Source organism: Bombus huntii, chromosome 11, assembly GCF_024542735.1.
Source record: "Bombus huntii isolate Logan2020A chromosome 11, iyBomHunt1.1, whole genome shotgun sequence".
Taxonomy (NCBI): domain Eukaryota; kingdom Metazoa; phylum Arthropoda; class Insecta; order Hymenoptera; family Apidae; genus Bombus; species Bombus huntii.
Genome location: NC_066248.1, coordinates 3,670,110 through 3,686,128, shown reverse-complemented (window position 1 = coordinate 3,686,128; position 16,019 = coordinate 3,670,110). Strand labels below are relative to the sequence as shown.

Genomic DNA, 16,019 nt, shown 5'->3' with positions numbered 1-16,019 from the left:
CGTGGTACTATGTCGTGTTTAATAAATGTTTATCGTTATTCGATTCTAGTAGAATCTAGTGCTTAAATCTAAAGGGTAATGTCTTTTTAGCCCGCGGATCTGATTCGACGTGTCAAAAAATTGAGTAACCAGTGAGTTGTGACGATTGTTAACTCTTACGTTACATCTATTACCGAATTTGGATATTTCTTCTTTGATCGTGGGTATCTTGAGGTCGCGATGTATTCGTTGGTAACATATCAAGGTGCATCTATTAAGGATCTTGGAGTTTTCGATTGGAATCGTCGAAGAATTTCTATGTTGGAATTATATGCTGTTCCCCATAGATGACGGTCGAAATGGAAACTAAATTTGACCAGAAAATTAGGAAGAAAACATGGCTACGAAATACAAACGAAATAATCTCCTTTACATTTTTCCATTGAAACAACGATTTTCTTTTGCGAATGAACGTCCACTCTTAATCGTTTATACGTACACGAGTCTACTTTTACGTTAGAATTTTGCTCCAGCAAGTACGATAACAATTCTACTTGCAACCAAGCGAGTTTCTTTGTTTCGACGTTGTATCGACGGACGATACCTCGCCTTCTTTCGAATCCTCCGATTCTTCTTCCGGCTCTATCAACTTGCCCATCATAGCGGCCGAGTAATTTCCCCTTCCTGGATCGTCGAAGACGATTCGATCGTCGAGAATCCATAAACTGTAACGAATCTCGGAAAGAAGTTGGAAGCCCACGCTGCGCGCCCATGCTTGACTGGCACCGCACGTGAAAAGGCCACCGATCGCCCGTATTCTCAAAGACACCGCAACTTGCACGCAAGCGTTCAGCAACGCGATCTCCACGCCTTTTTCTCGATAAGACGGATGTACACAGAGAACGTATACGCAGTAATACTCCTGCTGACCGAACGTTTTGTGCGCGTTCGTTTGCTTGATCAACGTATTCAGCAGATGCATGATCTTGCGCAGACTCTCTCCTTGCAGGATCTACGCGATAGAAACGCATCCCCGTTAGAATCCTTAGACTAAAATTTCTTCTTGCAATATAGAAAAAAATCGCGTGGAATCTTTGGCAGGAAGTTTCGAGTTTTGCAAAATTTCTTTCGCTCTTTCCACAATTTCCGCAGCTACCGCGTTACGTTTCGTCGTCGATCGCGGCGTGGCACTCGTTAAAAACGCGTTAAGTAAGTGGATTCGTTCTCGAGGTTTTTGCCCCGTCGAAGCTTCGCTGGAAGGCTATCGCCAACGCGTTCGCCTTTCGCGGCGCAAATCGCGATCGTACCTGCACACGATGGTAAGTGTCGGTTTTCTCAGGGTCGCTGTTAATTCGCGCGACAACCGCTCCAACCACACGCCCAGATTTCATACTGGTAGCGATCAGGCTTGTCGTGTCCTTCATCCACGTTCTTACGAGCTCCAGGTAACCGTTCACCGACGTTTCATCTCGGAGCAACGAGGACGCCTTGCACATAGGCTCGTCGCGAAAGAAGTGGCGCTGTGGAAATCGGACGACGCTACAACCTCTCAGACCAGACACTTACAACCGGATACGAAGGTGGTAAAAAAGGTTGCGCGACAAATCTGCACGGCTTCGTACGCTGCGTGATTTCGTTTCTTAGCTAAACTTTGATCAGACGCAGAGCTTCGTCGTACTGCGACTCCCTCAAGTCCGATATTCTACATTCGGCCGACGAGTGCCATTCGAGAGGAGCTTTCATCCGAGTCTCCACTGCCAACGCGAATTCGTCTTTTTCCTCGATCACGTCCATTTCCATAGGTAGCCGATATCCTGCAGATTCGGTACACGACGAGCGTACTACGGTTAACTTAAACTCGCATTTCGCAGAGAAAAGAAACGAAGATCGCGTAACGCGTTAATATAGAAATTCCGAATGTGTCTACGAACGAATGCGTCGAGCCGAGGATTCGATAAGAGAACAACTTCAAAGTCGAGAATCGTCGGGAAGTTTGAAAGCAGCGTTAGGTGAAATTCGTGCGTGCGAAACGGTTGAAAATTTCCAATTGAAATTCCTTTATCAGAGATATCCTTCGGACAGTTTCTTTCAGTTTCATCGTAATATGTTTGCCAAGAGACAAAGCGCGAGAGACAATTCGATCGAGTCTCGCAGGCGCAGCTCGATCAAGGAAAGCGATTTCTTTTCGCTGAATCTTCGTATCCTGGCGATCAGAAAGTTACAGGAGAAGGACGATCCGTACACGGCGGACGCGTCTATGGTGTGGCAGAGACTGTCGGCGGGCTATCGGATCGTCGACCTTCGGTTAAACAGATTCATGCAAACGCTCCACTTTGTACTAGTACATCGCCGCCCGAAGTACAGTTTATTACGCTTAAAAGATATCCGTAAATTTCGAAGCAAATGTCTACTCGATCGTACCGATCACCCTATGCTATGTCGTACGCTCGTTATTCCAAATGGAAATAATTTCCTTTGCTCTTGTGCACCTTAAAACACCGATATTTCAAAGAAATTGCACGAATATGACGAATGCTTCGGATTAGAGCGAATCAGATTAGAATCACGCGTGTTTCAGGCCTATTTCTGTCGAGCGGAACCGCTGCTTAAGGCCGTCGGTTTGTTCGACGACGCCGTCTCCATGAAAATGTTCATGAACGGGGTGTTCAAGCATATGGAAAGTATGATTAGCTTCTGTGCGATTAAAGAGGGAACCAACGATCTCGTAGGTGTACTCGTCGCCTCGATGTTCGAAAAATCTCAATGGTACATCAGGAAGGAACTGTACAGCATCGTGAAACATGTCTTAGTAAGCGTAGAAATCGTCGATGAACGATTAACCGTAATTAACATCGCGTTTCAGCAAACCTACGAATATCGTCGTTCGAGCTTACCAAAGGACCGATGGGTTCGATCTCGGTTTAAACAGAGATTTAACATTTACCAATTTATCGTTTAGCTGTTAGATTTACCATGTTCTTTTTTTTTTTTTTTTTTTTTTTTTGTAGAAAACGTAGCGATAAATAGTTTTCCGTTTGTAGCTAGGAGAGACGTTGCGTCAGGTAATGACGTTGAAAGGCTACGTCACTACCAAGGCTCGGACGCACGAAATAATGAACGTGGACGGACTCGTATGGATCGACATCCTCTGTGTAAAACCCGAGCATCAGAATAATGGCATCGGTACCGCGTTGGTACGTTGTTGCATGGCTCGAGCGAGTTACCTCGCGACCGCTTGCGCCGGACAATTCACTTCCGGAGCTGCCCAGACCATCGGTACGTTTCGTTTCGTCGGCCGTTTCGCGACGACGATCAAGCGGTTCGCGTCGTCTTTCAGATAACGCGTCAACGCGATCCGATACTTTCAGCCAGGAGGTTAAATTTCCAAACGCTCTATGAAATACCGTACGAACATTTACACAAGGAGAAGAGCAAATTCAAAGTTTTCGGACACTGTCATCCGGAAAATTATTCTATAGCTTGTATGGCTGTTCGAGTGTCACGACCAAAGTTGCAATTACCAATGGCGCTTGGTCCCACGTACGAGGAGAAACGAGCAAACGATCGAGCCAAGGCCAACAAGAAGCGAAAGAAAGCGAAAAAGAAAGAGTAGGACATATACCGCTACGCGTCCAGTGTATTTTCCTTCCAACGATCCACGTTTCTAACGTTGACTCTCGCCGTTTGCTTTTCTCGTTGTTTCACTCCGCTGAAAATCTTCCAACTCGAACGCGATTATACTTATTTTCTAAAATGGAAAACACTGGTCCGCAGATAGAACGTCGACGGACGAAACGTCGTAGCGGAGATGCAACGTAGCTGCGGAGTTACGTATTAAAAAAGTGTATAGCGATAGCAATCACGAATCTTTCTACGATCATGTACGTATACTTTTTTGTACAACCATGAATATTAAAAGCATATATTGTACGTAAAATCGTTGGTTGTATGCCGAAGCAAGATCGTTCCCGATGGTAGAGTATCGACCTTCGACAATTTTGCGTGACTCCGATGCAAATACGATCGTGCGATACGATCGCGCCCGTGATTTTTAAAAGTACCTGAGAACAGAAATACAATTTCTAAAAAAATGCATCCGGTGGGGCGTTCAACTTTACGATTCTTCGCGACACGTACTTTTTTTTTTACAATTCGTCTTTCCATTGACGTTGGGTGTCAAAATCCACTCGTACCGGTAAAGCTTGCCAGAAGTCTATTCTCTCCCGCAGAAGATTCTCCGACATCCGAATGTCGTCTTGTCCTATGTGAAGATACTCGAGATTCTGCGTTCTAACCGGTTTCCATTTGATCGGTATCTGCTCCGACACTTCCGGCGTAGGATTGCTGCAATATTAATTAGTCTCTCAGCGCTCGATATCGCATCTTCCAAACAACGATCTAACGGATAACCGACAAATTATTTCTATCGCGCGATCGTATCGGAAATACTTACCCGGAGTTCGCAAAGTTGTACCAAAGGCTCGTGAGAACGTCCACCATCTCGAGGTCCTTCTCGCTCAGCGGTATATCCTTGAATAATTGTTCTCCGACAGGAAACAGATACTGAAGTTCGTCCGCGTGAGATACTCCGTAATTATTGTTAGCATCGCCAAATATCCTGCTGAAGGATGCGCTTCCTCTGTACGACAGATAGTAATAATACACGGGAGAAGACTGCTTCTCCAGATAGTTGCGCACCGAAGTGCGAGCCGCGTGAGTGAACCAAGCGTCGCTGAACATCTGTTAAAAATATTCGAACGATTACGACGAGCAGGAACAACTTATCGCTTGCCCCGAAATTAATCGCAGGACGTTACAAACGTATCGGTCGAAAGATTTGCTAAATCTACTTTGACTCGAACAAAGATCGTAGCTGGCATGATATCTGCATCTTCGTAGCACGACGTATTCAACGGTCTTCGTTGCGGCAGTAAAAAATTCGCTGCAACGTAGCTGTATACGTCGATGATTTCGGAGCAGCGAATATATCGAAAGACGAGCTAATTGCCAGGACCGATGAAGAAATAGCAACTTCGATAGAGTTGGCGAATAACGTCGAATAACATCGGTCGCCGAATTCTGAACAACTTTTTCTACTTTATACAAAGTTGAAGATTAAATGTTGCGATTCGTCTGCGTGCGCGCGTGTGTGCGTCAAAATTGTAGGTACGTCGATGTAGTCGTATCGACAAGTATTTACGCGAGTCACTACCTACTTCTTCGTATTTGAAATTCAACGACTGAACTTTTTATCGCCTTTTTTCATAATTTATACAGATGCAAATATTTAAAAGAACGTTGTCAAAATTCACGAGTACACAACACGTTGACAGCTGCGCACGGCCGCTATGATATCCAACACGTTCGTTCTCGTGTAACTTTGAAAGTAAAATCGACCACTCGTTATACGTCTAGGAAAAACTTGTTCAGAACGACGACGCGTTTGTTCGACGACCTTCGTCGCAAATTCTACTTTATTCGAACGCGTAAGTTTCGCGGCGAACTCACGTTGATCAGCTGGAATCGCGTGGAATTGTCAATGGCAGCCTGATCGAAATAGAACTTGCGGATTTCGGCGGCCACGCGTTTCTCTTCGCCTTTACGACACGTTTCGTCGAACACCAACGTCATCGGAGCGAGATCCAAGAAATTCTCGTCCAGCTTCTTAACCAATTCTCCGTTGTCTCGTCCGTACAATCCTAATGAAAAAAGAAAACGAAAAGAGAAAGAGCAATTATATCGGTCGTAAAGTTTCACGAAGAGAGATAACGTTAAAGATCTAACGTGGAACGAGAGAAAACGAGTCGTGCGCTTAGCCCGAAAGTACCTGGTACTATGAGCGATCCCTCCTCGGACATAATTCCTGTCATCCACGGAATGTCTGACAAGCGGCCGTTCCTCGACGTAACTGCGGGATCTTCCGTTAAGAATGCACCAGGGTGAACAGGTTCGATCGCAGGTTTGAAGTATATCACCGGACAGTAAGAAAATTCCTAACAGAGAAATAGAAACAGTCGACTTTTACAATGTCCGTATATCGATTCCCGAAATTCGGTTCCCAAAATTCTCTTACAACGTTATTCTAGATTTCGTGACACGGATGCTATACATAGATTTTGTTGGATCCTCGCTTTCACCGTTCTCCGTATAACTCGATATCGCCACGATAACTCGAGCGAAGCTGTAGAAACGCCGCCTATCCCTTGATTTCCATGATTTTTGGGTAATCGTAGAATATCTTGAACTTTCTCGTCTACGTTTTCTTATACGCAACCGGTGGATTCGTTTGGTTTGCGAGATACGCGCGAGAACCTCGCCGCACTATGCATTGAATTCCACTTATATCGAGTTGGCAACTAAGCGATCGCGGATTTTGTCATTAGGTGGTATTGACAAAATCTGCAATCGCTTAGTCGCCAACTCGATAGAAGCGGGCATGCGTCGATATTGGCTGCCGGTCGTTTATCTTCTGTTTACGAGCAACGTTTGCGTGAAATAGTAACGAATTAATCAGAAATATAATGGAACGACTGACCGATACTATTTTACGAAATAGAGCGGTCGCTGTTATTTCGCACAAGACGCCTCGCAGCGTCCGCATCGAAAAATCTGAAAAATCGATGATATTCGTTCGTGTTACAAGTTACGACACGCGTTTTTTTGCAACCTCGCGTACACACGCTGTGCATAGAGTCTTTAAACTCGCCCGCGGCTCTCGTTTACAAACAGAGAAGACAAGCGGCCGGCAACCAAACCTGACGCATCCGCTGTCGTAAAAGTACGCTGTGTGATATCCCCAGTTTTTTCATCGATATCTTGAAAATTAAACGAAATCTGCTGTTATACGCGGAGAACAATTATACGTCGTGGAGTGATTTGAAATGTTAATTTCTACAATGTATGCAAAAGTCAGGGAGAACGGAATGTTCGTACGAGTTCATCGAAGTTTCAAGCGAAGCTCAAGCGTTGTTCGAATCCCCGAGAAACCCGTTTAGACGTTTCCTCAAGATAGAAACTTTCTTCTCTCTTCCGAGAAGGTAAAACAACGCAGTCGATTTGTCGCTTCGTTCCCAATCGCCTTTCTCTTCCTGTCGTGTCATAGCGCGTTCGCTTATTTTCCGACTTATATTTGATATTCTCAGATGTTTTCGATCCAAGTTTTCCTGCTACCTTTCGTATTTACTCAACGCGAGTAAACATATCGACCAAGAATTTACACGGGATATTGATTTTCGTTGCTATTCTGAAATGTTGCCGCGAGTGGTTACGTTAGCAAACGCAGGAACTGGTTTTCCAGAAGTTAAAACTGTCACGTTCAATATGTAATACGACGTACGTTTCTTTTCTATCTCGCAGCATATTTCTCAATTTCCCGACGTAACCAGTTCTCGTCGTGTTGCTCGATTTCGTAACCGATTTACATCGATAACGACGAAAACAAATTTCAAATGGAAGAATTCGTTCGAGATTTGCAAACATAAACGCGATTGTATTCAAAAGATTGATTTGCGGCGCATAAACATCTAGCTGGAAGCACGGTAGCGCGATGTATCGTATCGCAAAGGTACCGATACACGCTATGAAATCACGCGGTTGCCTTTTTACCTTGTTTCGCTTAGCTAGCTGCAAATATTAATTGCGCGAATAACGTAAACTTATATAATGGAAGTCAATCTACGAACATGTTTCTCTTTGTATAGAATTTTAAACGCTCGATGTTAAATTCCAGCGTTAAGACTTCGTTTCTCGTGCGATGGTCTCGTTAATCGTAGAAAAAAAGCGATTGGTCACGAAACGTAATCTATAATTTACGAAATTATATATCAGACGTATTTCCCTTTGTTGCTTTCTTCGTCTTATGACTCGACATTCCTACCGAATCGTCTTACGTTGCTACTTCGTCGAAAACCTCAACTCGAAACGATCGTCCAAACGATCTCCACTATATTAACCCCTTAACCTACAACTACGGGCACAGCCCGTAGTACGATGATCGGACCAAACGTAGATCGGCCGAAAATTCTCCAATTTAAATCGTATGTCAAGTGGTTAAATGATTTGCAGTTTTACTATTTTCTCGAAAGTCGATAGCGAACCGTAATCGTTTCCAATATTTCAGCTTCGCGTAATCTCGTTTCTAGAATTTTATTATTCTACGCAATCTATGGGTTTACCGGTTATACGCGTCCGATATTAACGAACATCGTCGTATAGTCCTTCTTTTTCTCCTCCTAGAAAGACGGAATCTCCCAAAGTAGCGGGGAACAAGATAATATTACTTACTTGAAAAGATCGATCGGTTGCAATAAGTTCAGTGGCTTCTTTCGTACGCAGGCAATCGACGAGCTGCTTCGAATCTTTCGAAGGACAAGCCAGAAGTTTGGCCAGCTTCGTGGCCTTCTTTCTCGCCGAACCGGGTTTAGCCACGGCCCAGCGACAGTCGGCGGTACCACTTTGCGAGATAGCACGATGGAAAAGTCCTGTTTCGTACAAATGTTATATATATGTTTTGCCTAAGTATCGACAATGCCTTTTACGAATAAATCAAATTACACAATCTTCATCGTTAACCGAGAACGTGACGTTGAATGAATAATAGGATTACTTTACAGCGTGTAAATAATCCGATATCTTTTTCTATAGATTCTCTGTCCTTGAGCATTGTTCCTAGGATATCTGTTCTTCTTTATAAAGTAATGTGATATTCAAGATGACATTTGACTTTTAATTATTAAGGTTTAAAGAATTTTTACTTTTAATTATGCGCGACGGCCGCTACTTTTTTTATGAAACTTCGTATTCGGTACTTGTTCGAACGAGAGAATTGCATACGACGAACAACGCAGCAGAGATCAGAACGCTTTGCACGCGTTACTTCTTTTCAGCTTGTCGTGCATCATTCGTTGCGCAATTTCGGAACTTGTCGTGAGTTTTACTACTGTCGCGTGGTAATGGTATGTTTCAATCGTTCGTCACGTTTACGCAGCCTAACTCGCGACTTGCAATAGGTCACGGTAGTACCCCGCACGTGCACTTCTTCTTTTCCTACCAGTTTCATCCGTATATTTTACAATTTATCGAAGGACGATATAATCTCCCTGGGGACTAAAACGTACGTAACCGCTAAATTGGCGAAAGGGCGAATGTATCGAATTCGAAATGTACCTATACTGAGCAAGGCAGAATGAAGGATATAGGCTCACCTTTCGACAAATCGCTCATCATGTGGTAATGGGCACTTGCACCACCCGCGCTTTCCCCGAAAATGGTCACGCGATTTGGATCACCACCGAAGACGGCTATATTCTCGTGTACCCAACGAATGGACATTGCCTGATCCTTTAATCCGTTATTTCCAGGACATACTAGATCCTCCGTGCTCAGGAATCCTATTGGCCCGAGCCTATAGCAGATTTTCATAAGTTTAACGAACGTTGACAAACACGTTGGCATCGTTCAACACCGACGAATCGATTCACCTGTAATTTACGGCGACGAGAATCACGTCGTGATCCAATAAGAATTTAGGATGATAATAGTCGGAATGACCAGCGCCACAGACCCATCCGCCACCATGCAGCCAAATCATAACCGGATATCCTCCCTTTAATTTGTCTTCCGCAGTGGGCACTTTCGGTGTGTAGACATTCAGATAAAGACAATCCTCGTCACCGACGATCGCATCGTCGTAGGTGAAGATATTTCTTTGAACACATATGTTGGCATCGTCTTTAGCCGATCGTACTCCATCCCAGGCAGCTGCCGGTTTCGGAGCCTACAGACCAAACAAACAAACGCACGTTGTTGTCGAAGTACGCTACCCCTAGCTGTTATAGTTATCCTTCTTTACTACAAGAGATGAAAAAATTCTCAACTTGTCGAGCTTTATTATCGTTGATAACGTCTATTGATAGTTTAACGGTAGCGTATCTACGTGTATAACAATAGAAGACGTTTTCTAAATAAACTACGACGTAAACCGTTTCAGGCGTGATGTAAATCCGTGAATTTGATTTGCATAAATAAATATTGAACTAAGGTGCCGAAAGTTCGTAGAAACTAGCGGAAATGTTTTATTTAAATCAAATTGTCTATTTAAATATATAATTACAAGGTTGGATATATAAATAAAAATAGATTTGTAGTTTATGGATAACGAAAAAAAAAAAAGGAAACTATATCTTTGCTCGACGCGTTACAGTCGAATGTCGAGAATTCTTTGAATTTCCGTTCCAACGCTTGGCTCTGACGAGCAGAATTCTCGTATTATTATTTACCGCAGACACATTTCATCGAATTATGCTATCAAGGAAAATATCGCGGTATTAGGAAATCCTTTATATAATTCGATGGTACGTGCGGCTACACGTACCGGGAAAATCTTTTCAAGTTCATGACTAATTTGTGGATTCGCGTTTGAGAGGTAAAGCATAAGATACTAAAATGTATAGCACGATTTTCTACAATACGTGGTTCTTCTAATTGAAAAATCGTAATAATCGTCGAACTAAATTCGCTAACAAGACTCTCAAATAAGATTCAAGATCATCGTGAGAAGATCTGACGGAAAGTTTCGCCTTTAGAGATATAGCGACTTACCTCGAATCTGAGTTCTCGAACAGGTGGAAGCGCATACGGTATGCCCCGAAATCCGGCGAATTCCCTGCCCTTCCTTGTTCTCATAAACAGACCCGACAACGTTCCATTCTTTACTTTTACCAGCGGTGCGTTGGCTGCGATAAACTCGAACAAGCAAACGCACACCAAACAGAATTTCAACAGGTTTCTCAGATGTCTCGTCATCTCAAAACTGACTGAAAGAATCGCGCGAACACCGTGTGTGCCACCGCTTTTGTATCAAACTCTTCCTATCGGTGTGCTGTAAAAAAAAAAAAAGAAAAAAAAAAAGAAGGGGAAAGTAGAAGCAATTACGAATCAACGATTATACGTATAGATGATAATAACCGTGATGAATATAATGACTTCTGTAATAGTCGGCAATTTTTACTTCTAATTATACCCTGGAAAATACTGGATCAAACGTAGCGAGAGCAACTGTCCCATGGATATAGTCGCTGCGAGAAGGCTACTCGATTAATCTAATTAATAATTAACGATACGACGGACGGCTAATGACTCGAGCGAAGCAATGACACACGATAATTGGCGCGAAGCGAATATGCCGAACGAATCGCTCTATCATTAGTCGAACAGATTTCTTATTAACGAGTCGCGTTGTACTTTTATTTCGAAAATGCTTCTAAATACTGGACAAAAAATTGTATACGTACGATCGTAAATAGGTGATTTTTCGTTCGTTGTGTGAGCAACGGAATAAATTTTAACGTTACATACGATCGGAGTGAAACGCGTGTACGATTCACGAAGGCAAAATTACGACTGTTTCAGGTGAGAGTCGTTCCTCTGCTCGTTAGTTCGACGCATGTTGGGACGCACTCTTCAACACTCACACGGTCACACGGTATCTTAGTCATTATAGGTATTTCCGGTTGTTTCGCTGGAATCGGTAATAGTTGTTTCTTGAACATTTGTTTCTTTTCGTTAAGATACGGTACTAACATCGGAGGTAATATATACGGACTATCTACAAAACCATAACGTGAAAATGATAAACGGGATGGCACAGAGGCAAGAGGACGCCTCCCCTCCTTTACGCCTTGCATAACACTTTCAGACGATATCTGCGTTTATTTGCACGATTGCATTGGGTCTATCGAAAAGTAACAATAAGTATATTCAAATTGTTCAGTATTTTACTTTTTAATTACTAGTTGTATCTTTTTCAAAGTTAATTATCCTCTTTCGTTAAGGTTTGTACGTAACTGTGCGTACAAGGAAAGAACGGACAAAAAAAATCCTAAAGAAACAAGAAGCTATAAATTATAGCTTGGTATTAACGACGATAAATATAACGCAGCTAAAGAAGCGTTGCATATTAACATCGAATAAAAATCGTAAGGACGTTATTTAGAGAATCGTTTTATAATTGTATGTACAAAGTATTACATAGAAACAGGGATTAAACAATAGTCCCATTTTGTAACATATTTACTTATAGCTTTGTATTTGTAATATTAAAAATAAAAAGTTTCTAATACAGAACATCGGCTTTTATGGGATTAATCTATCGATACGTAACACGCGTATAATCGATCTAGTGGGAATAGCTTATCCTACAGAAGAAATAATTAACTCGGCAACGTCTGCATCTTGACACAATACGGTAAGTTGCATTGTTACTTGATTGTCCGATATCGCTAATCTTGCTCGAGCAAGGACTTCTTTCCCTCCTCTGAAGATGCCATTCAGTAGTAAATTATGCGTGGCAGCACCAGACTGTACTCGATTGGTTCGCTCTACGGCATCCAAGCCCAAAAATCCCGTGAGACTTTGAATCGCTCCTTCCAAACTGTTCACCGATGAGCCTAAAGCAAACGTTTCTTCCAGCTTGGTGAATCCTCCCGCAGCCGCTGCTTCCCACGCAGCACCGAAATCTAATCCTCTGTTTCCGATTCCTCGAATTTGATCAGCCAACGTCACCTCCAAATCCTCTAACTAGAAATCGCAATTGTTTTTCTTTAATAAATAAGTGCCAGACTTGTCGTATAAAGAGCAAATAGAATTTAATACAACGTTAATAAGAATGCCCTTGGTTTTGCCGTATTAATTGTAATTATAGATAAAGAGAAACTATGCACCATGTATTCATCGTTGTATCCTTGATCGGCATCTGGAACACCCGTCGCAGGGTCGCAATCACGAGCTACGAATCGCAGTGTTGTTGGAATAGTAGCAACAGTGGCGTAAATGTCTTCTGGATATTTTAATACTGTATATGTTGTACCAAGCTCGTTGTAAGGTAGACGAGGGCATGGAACTTCGCTCACGATCGTATAGCTAAAAGCAGAGAAAATATCGTCTTTCGAAAAATGAGATATCTCAAAAAAGAATATACTCCGATATAATTACCCTTCAGGTGCTTCGACAGCTACTCTTACATCCTCGAGTAATTGATCGGAAAGAGTATTTACGCAATCGAATTGCAAAATAAGGAATTCCGTGAACGTGTGCTTAATGCATTTAACGTTATATTCCGTTTCCGACTCTGTTAATTCAGAGACAGGCGAAGACTTAAGCAACGAAGAGTCGCGAATAATGTTAGCCAAATGTGGTATTTGTGACAATTTTTCCATGAAGCTCTCCTCACGCGTTAATCGAGATTGTTGTTTCACAGTAGTATGTAGTTCTACTTGTGCTGGTTCTTCGACAGTTTGCGCTGGTGGAATCTGTAACGCGAACATCGACCGATTAGACTAGAAAGCTTTTGAATTTCGGAAATTTCAAAGTTTGGATTAATTACCTGCGAGATGTCGAATGGTTCGTCCATCGATGTTTGCATATAATTTCGCAAAGCTCTCTCCAAACTGGGTACGGAGAGAAGAGGAGGCTGTATCAAAGGCAAAATAGTTGGTTCGTTTTGTTCCTGTAGAATAGCGCAATAATAAGCTGCACGATCGCGAACTTCGTCGTCCGAATCCAATTGACAGCGGGACAGAAGAACTAGCACGTTTGGTAGTAACGGAGGACATGCTGCTGCAAAACGTGCCAACGCGGTAACTGCGGCTGCGCGAACGCTGGCACTTTCCAGAATCACACGATTGTAAATGAAGCGAATATATCGGGATGGTTGTTTCGAAGTTGGCCCTTCCTGACCAAGTAAGTGAAGAATGCGAACGGCGAGCGAGTTATGCTCGCAATCTTCGATAAATTCGCAGAGATGAGCTAAACCGGCTTCCTTCGCCTCGGCATTTACTTCCATAACAGCTATTATCGTATCTGCAATTGCTGCTTTGTATTCCAGTCCTCCCTCGTCTCTTAGCATAGCAGAAAGGAAGTTCATCAAAACTGTGTGTTTCCTAGGGAATTTTTGACATAGAGCTCTATCGAAAGAATGAAACAACTATGTAATATAATATTTGTCTATACAAATGAAACTAATGGAAACGTATAACGTTACCTTATTGCTTGTACAACTACAACCTTAAATTCATCTGAAATTTCAGATACAAAGGTGGCAATTTGTTTCATCAATCGATCAACCGAACTTTCCGCCCCAGTTTTTAATAAGGTGGTGATTGCCAACGTAGCGATAGATCTGTTCGAATCGGTAATTAAGTTCTCTAAATCTAAGTTGCACGCGGTAACTGCTGTTGGATGAGACATGGCAACTTTATTCAAGGTTCTAACAGCAGCGAATCTCAATGCTGGTTTCTGAGATCCGCAGAATAATTGGAGGACGCTAATAGCAGGCGCTATCTCTTTCGTGCAACTTCTTCCAAGATTGATCAAGGCATGCGCCGCTTCGTATACCACCATCTCTGACTTATGACGTAAACAAGATTCTATAAATCCCAATAGTTCTTCTCCTTTGTCGACTTCGTCCAATAATTTACACGCCATTCTAATCAACATACAGGCTGCGTAAGGGCTTTTTGGACTTGTTCTCATAAGCTTGGCGACGAGCTTAATCACAGCATGTTTATCTGCTTTACGTGCTTGATACAAGACACCAAGGGCATGGTACTGAACCATCACGTTATTAGAATTTAATGCTTCCTGAGCTTCGTTCGCCCATCTACGTGCTACGTCTCCAGAGACGTTGGTCAAGTGTAAAGACGAAACTAAAGCCGCGCTGGAAACAGCAGGAGAACGATCTACTATAGCTTGTTTCATATAACGTTCGATAGCTGCTATCATTCCACTATCAGTGATGGTACATAACGCTCTTATAGCGGCAGCTCTGTACAAATCTTCTTTCCCGGTCATATCCTTGGTTAAACTCGAAGTAACTATAATTACATCTTCTGCCAGAGAACTCAGTTCCTTGATACCTAGATAGACCAATCTTCTCAGGACAACGTCCCTGGACTGAAATAACTTGGTCATGGCAAAAAATGCTTCTGTCGCTTCCATCGTACCCAACTGTTCTCCTTGATTCAGAAGGTATAAGATTTTGGTTAGAATGTGCGCGCATTTTCTTGGGTTAACTGGAGTGTCGTTGAAGGTACGAGCCTCCTGAAGAACGGTTGTCTTTTCTAGGTTTTGGAAAGGATTTCCCCCACCTATTAACACAAGAATCGCATAAGCAGGTATACAGACACGTTTATCGTACATGCATTACTCGTTCGAAAAGTACGTATAAACGTCTATTTCAAAAGAATAAAAATCACGTTACGTGAAACAAAAGGATTCATCGAAGGAAAATTATCTTCCACGACGAGCGGTAGTCTAAATCTGTTTACAAGGAAATGTCACAAGAATGAGACCGATTCGTTTAATTTCGCATAGAAACTTAAACTTATAATAGTACGAAGGGAACGATGTTTATTTATGATTACCATCTTCTTCTTCCTTCTTATCGCGTTTAAAAGCGTTCATTTTGTAAAGCCACTGTCAGGAAATTGGAAAATAGAAGACACGTCACCTCGATTCTTTCACATGGGAGCCATAAGAATGACCTCCGCCATATTGCAACGTCGAAAAGTCGAAGCTAGACGTGTAATTTAGACGTCGCTGTTACACGGTAAGTAATATCTACCGTCGATAAGATCGTACTCCCTCCAGATAAAACAGGCGGAAATCGCTGTACAAAATCAAGAACCAAGCGAATTATACGACGCGTTCAAAAATGTAAAACGAATCTATTACCATAAGATTGGATTTGCAAAAAATAAAGTTAAGAAGATAAATTGAAACAAAAGCTCTCGAAGGAGGTCAAGAAGCAGCGATCGAATCGATTTTAAAGGAAAGAAATAAAATAACTCAAAACGCAAATAGTATTTCACTCTGTTTTTTAACACAATTTCATAGAGCGGTATACAAATAACGATTTCGTATATAAAATCTTATTCTCTATACAACAACCACAACTTAAAATTTCGTCGAATCGGCGCAAGACCGAACGCATAGAAGGCGTTACCCGTAGCCATATTCTTATTTGTACAACAAAGTCGCGTCCC

The 16,019-nt window shown here is 42.4% G+C and overlaps 3 protein-coding genes across 7 annotated transcripts; all 3 read right to left on the bottom strand.

Annotated features, from left to right (window-relative positions):
• Positions 1 to 388: 388 nt before the first annotated feature.
• Positions 389 to 3,706, bottom strand: LOC126870930 (uncharacterized). The gene is made up of 3 exons (XM_050629126.1): positions 1,630 to 3,706; positions 1,287 to 1,499; positions 389 to 991 (listed from the first exon to the last, which is right to left on the bottom strand). Exons 1-3 carry the CDS (start codon positions 1,777 to 1,779, stop codon positions 530 to 532), a joined length of 825 nt encoding a protein of 274 aa, XP_050485083.1. The 5' UTR covers positions 1,780 to 3,706; the 3' UTR covers positions 389 to 529.
• A 179-nt stretch (positions 3,707 to 3,885) lies between these two features.
• Positions 3,886 to 11,505, bottom strand: LOC126870907 (venom carboxylesterase-6). 3 transcript variants are annotated; one of them, XM_050629096.1, is made up of 10 exons: positions 11,271 to 11,505; positions 10,579 to 10,858; positions 9,459 to 9,754; positions 9,183 to 9,382; positions 8,263 to 8,459; positions 5,807 to 5,972; positions 5,488 to 5,678; positions 4,433 to 4,719; positions 4,113 to 4,323; positions 3,886 to 4,040 (listed from the first exon to the last, which is right to left on the bottom strand). In XM_050629096.1, exons 2-9 carry the CDS (start codon positions 10,780 to 10,782, stop codon positions 4,125 to 4,127), a joined length of 1,740 nt encoding a protein of 579 aa, XP_050485053.1. In that variant the 5' UTR covers positions 10,783 to 10,858; positions 11,271 to 11,505; the 3' UTR covers positions 3,886 to 4,040; positions 4,113 to 4,124. The 3 variants fall into 3 exon arrangements, with proteins under 3 accessions (XP_050485053.1, XP_050485052.1, XP_050485054.1); XM_050629095.1 differs by having other exon boundaries at positions 4,117 to 4,323; XM_050629097.1 differs by lacking the exon at positions 11,271 to 11,505 and adding an exon at positions 10,945 to 11,250 and having other exon boundaries at positions 4,117 to 4,323.
• Positions 11,506 to 11,963: 458 nt separating this feature from the next.
• Positions 11,964 to 15,566, bottom strand: LOC126870899 (coatomer subunit gamma). Of its 3 annotated transcripts, none has more exons than XM_050629072.1 (6): positions 15,399 to 15,566; positions 14,018 to 15,122; positions 13,361 to 13,940; positions 12,970 to 13,286; positions 12,699 to 12,897; positions 11,964 to 12,555 (listed from the first exon to the last, which is right to left on the bottom strand). In XM_050629072.1, the coding sequence occupies exons 1-6, from the start codon at positions 15,436 to 15,438 to the stop codon at positions 12,169 to 12,171; spliced, it is 2,628 nt and encodes an 875-aa protein (XP_050485029.1). In that variant the 5' UTR covers positions 15,439 to 15,566; the 3' UTR covers positions 11,964 to 12,168. The 3 variants fall into 3 exon arrangements, with proteins under 3 accessions (XP_050485029.1, XP_050485031.1, XP_050485030.1); XM_050629074.1 differs by having other exon boundaries at positions 13,361 to 13,916; XM_050629073.1 differs by lacking the exon at positions 15,399 to 15,566 and adding an exon at positions 15,236 to 15,390.
• Between the last annotated feature and the right edge of the window lie 453 nt (positions 15,567 to 16,019).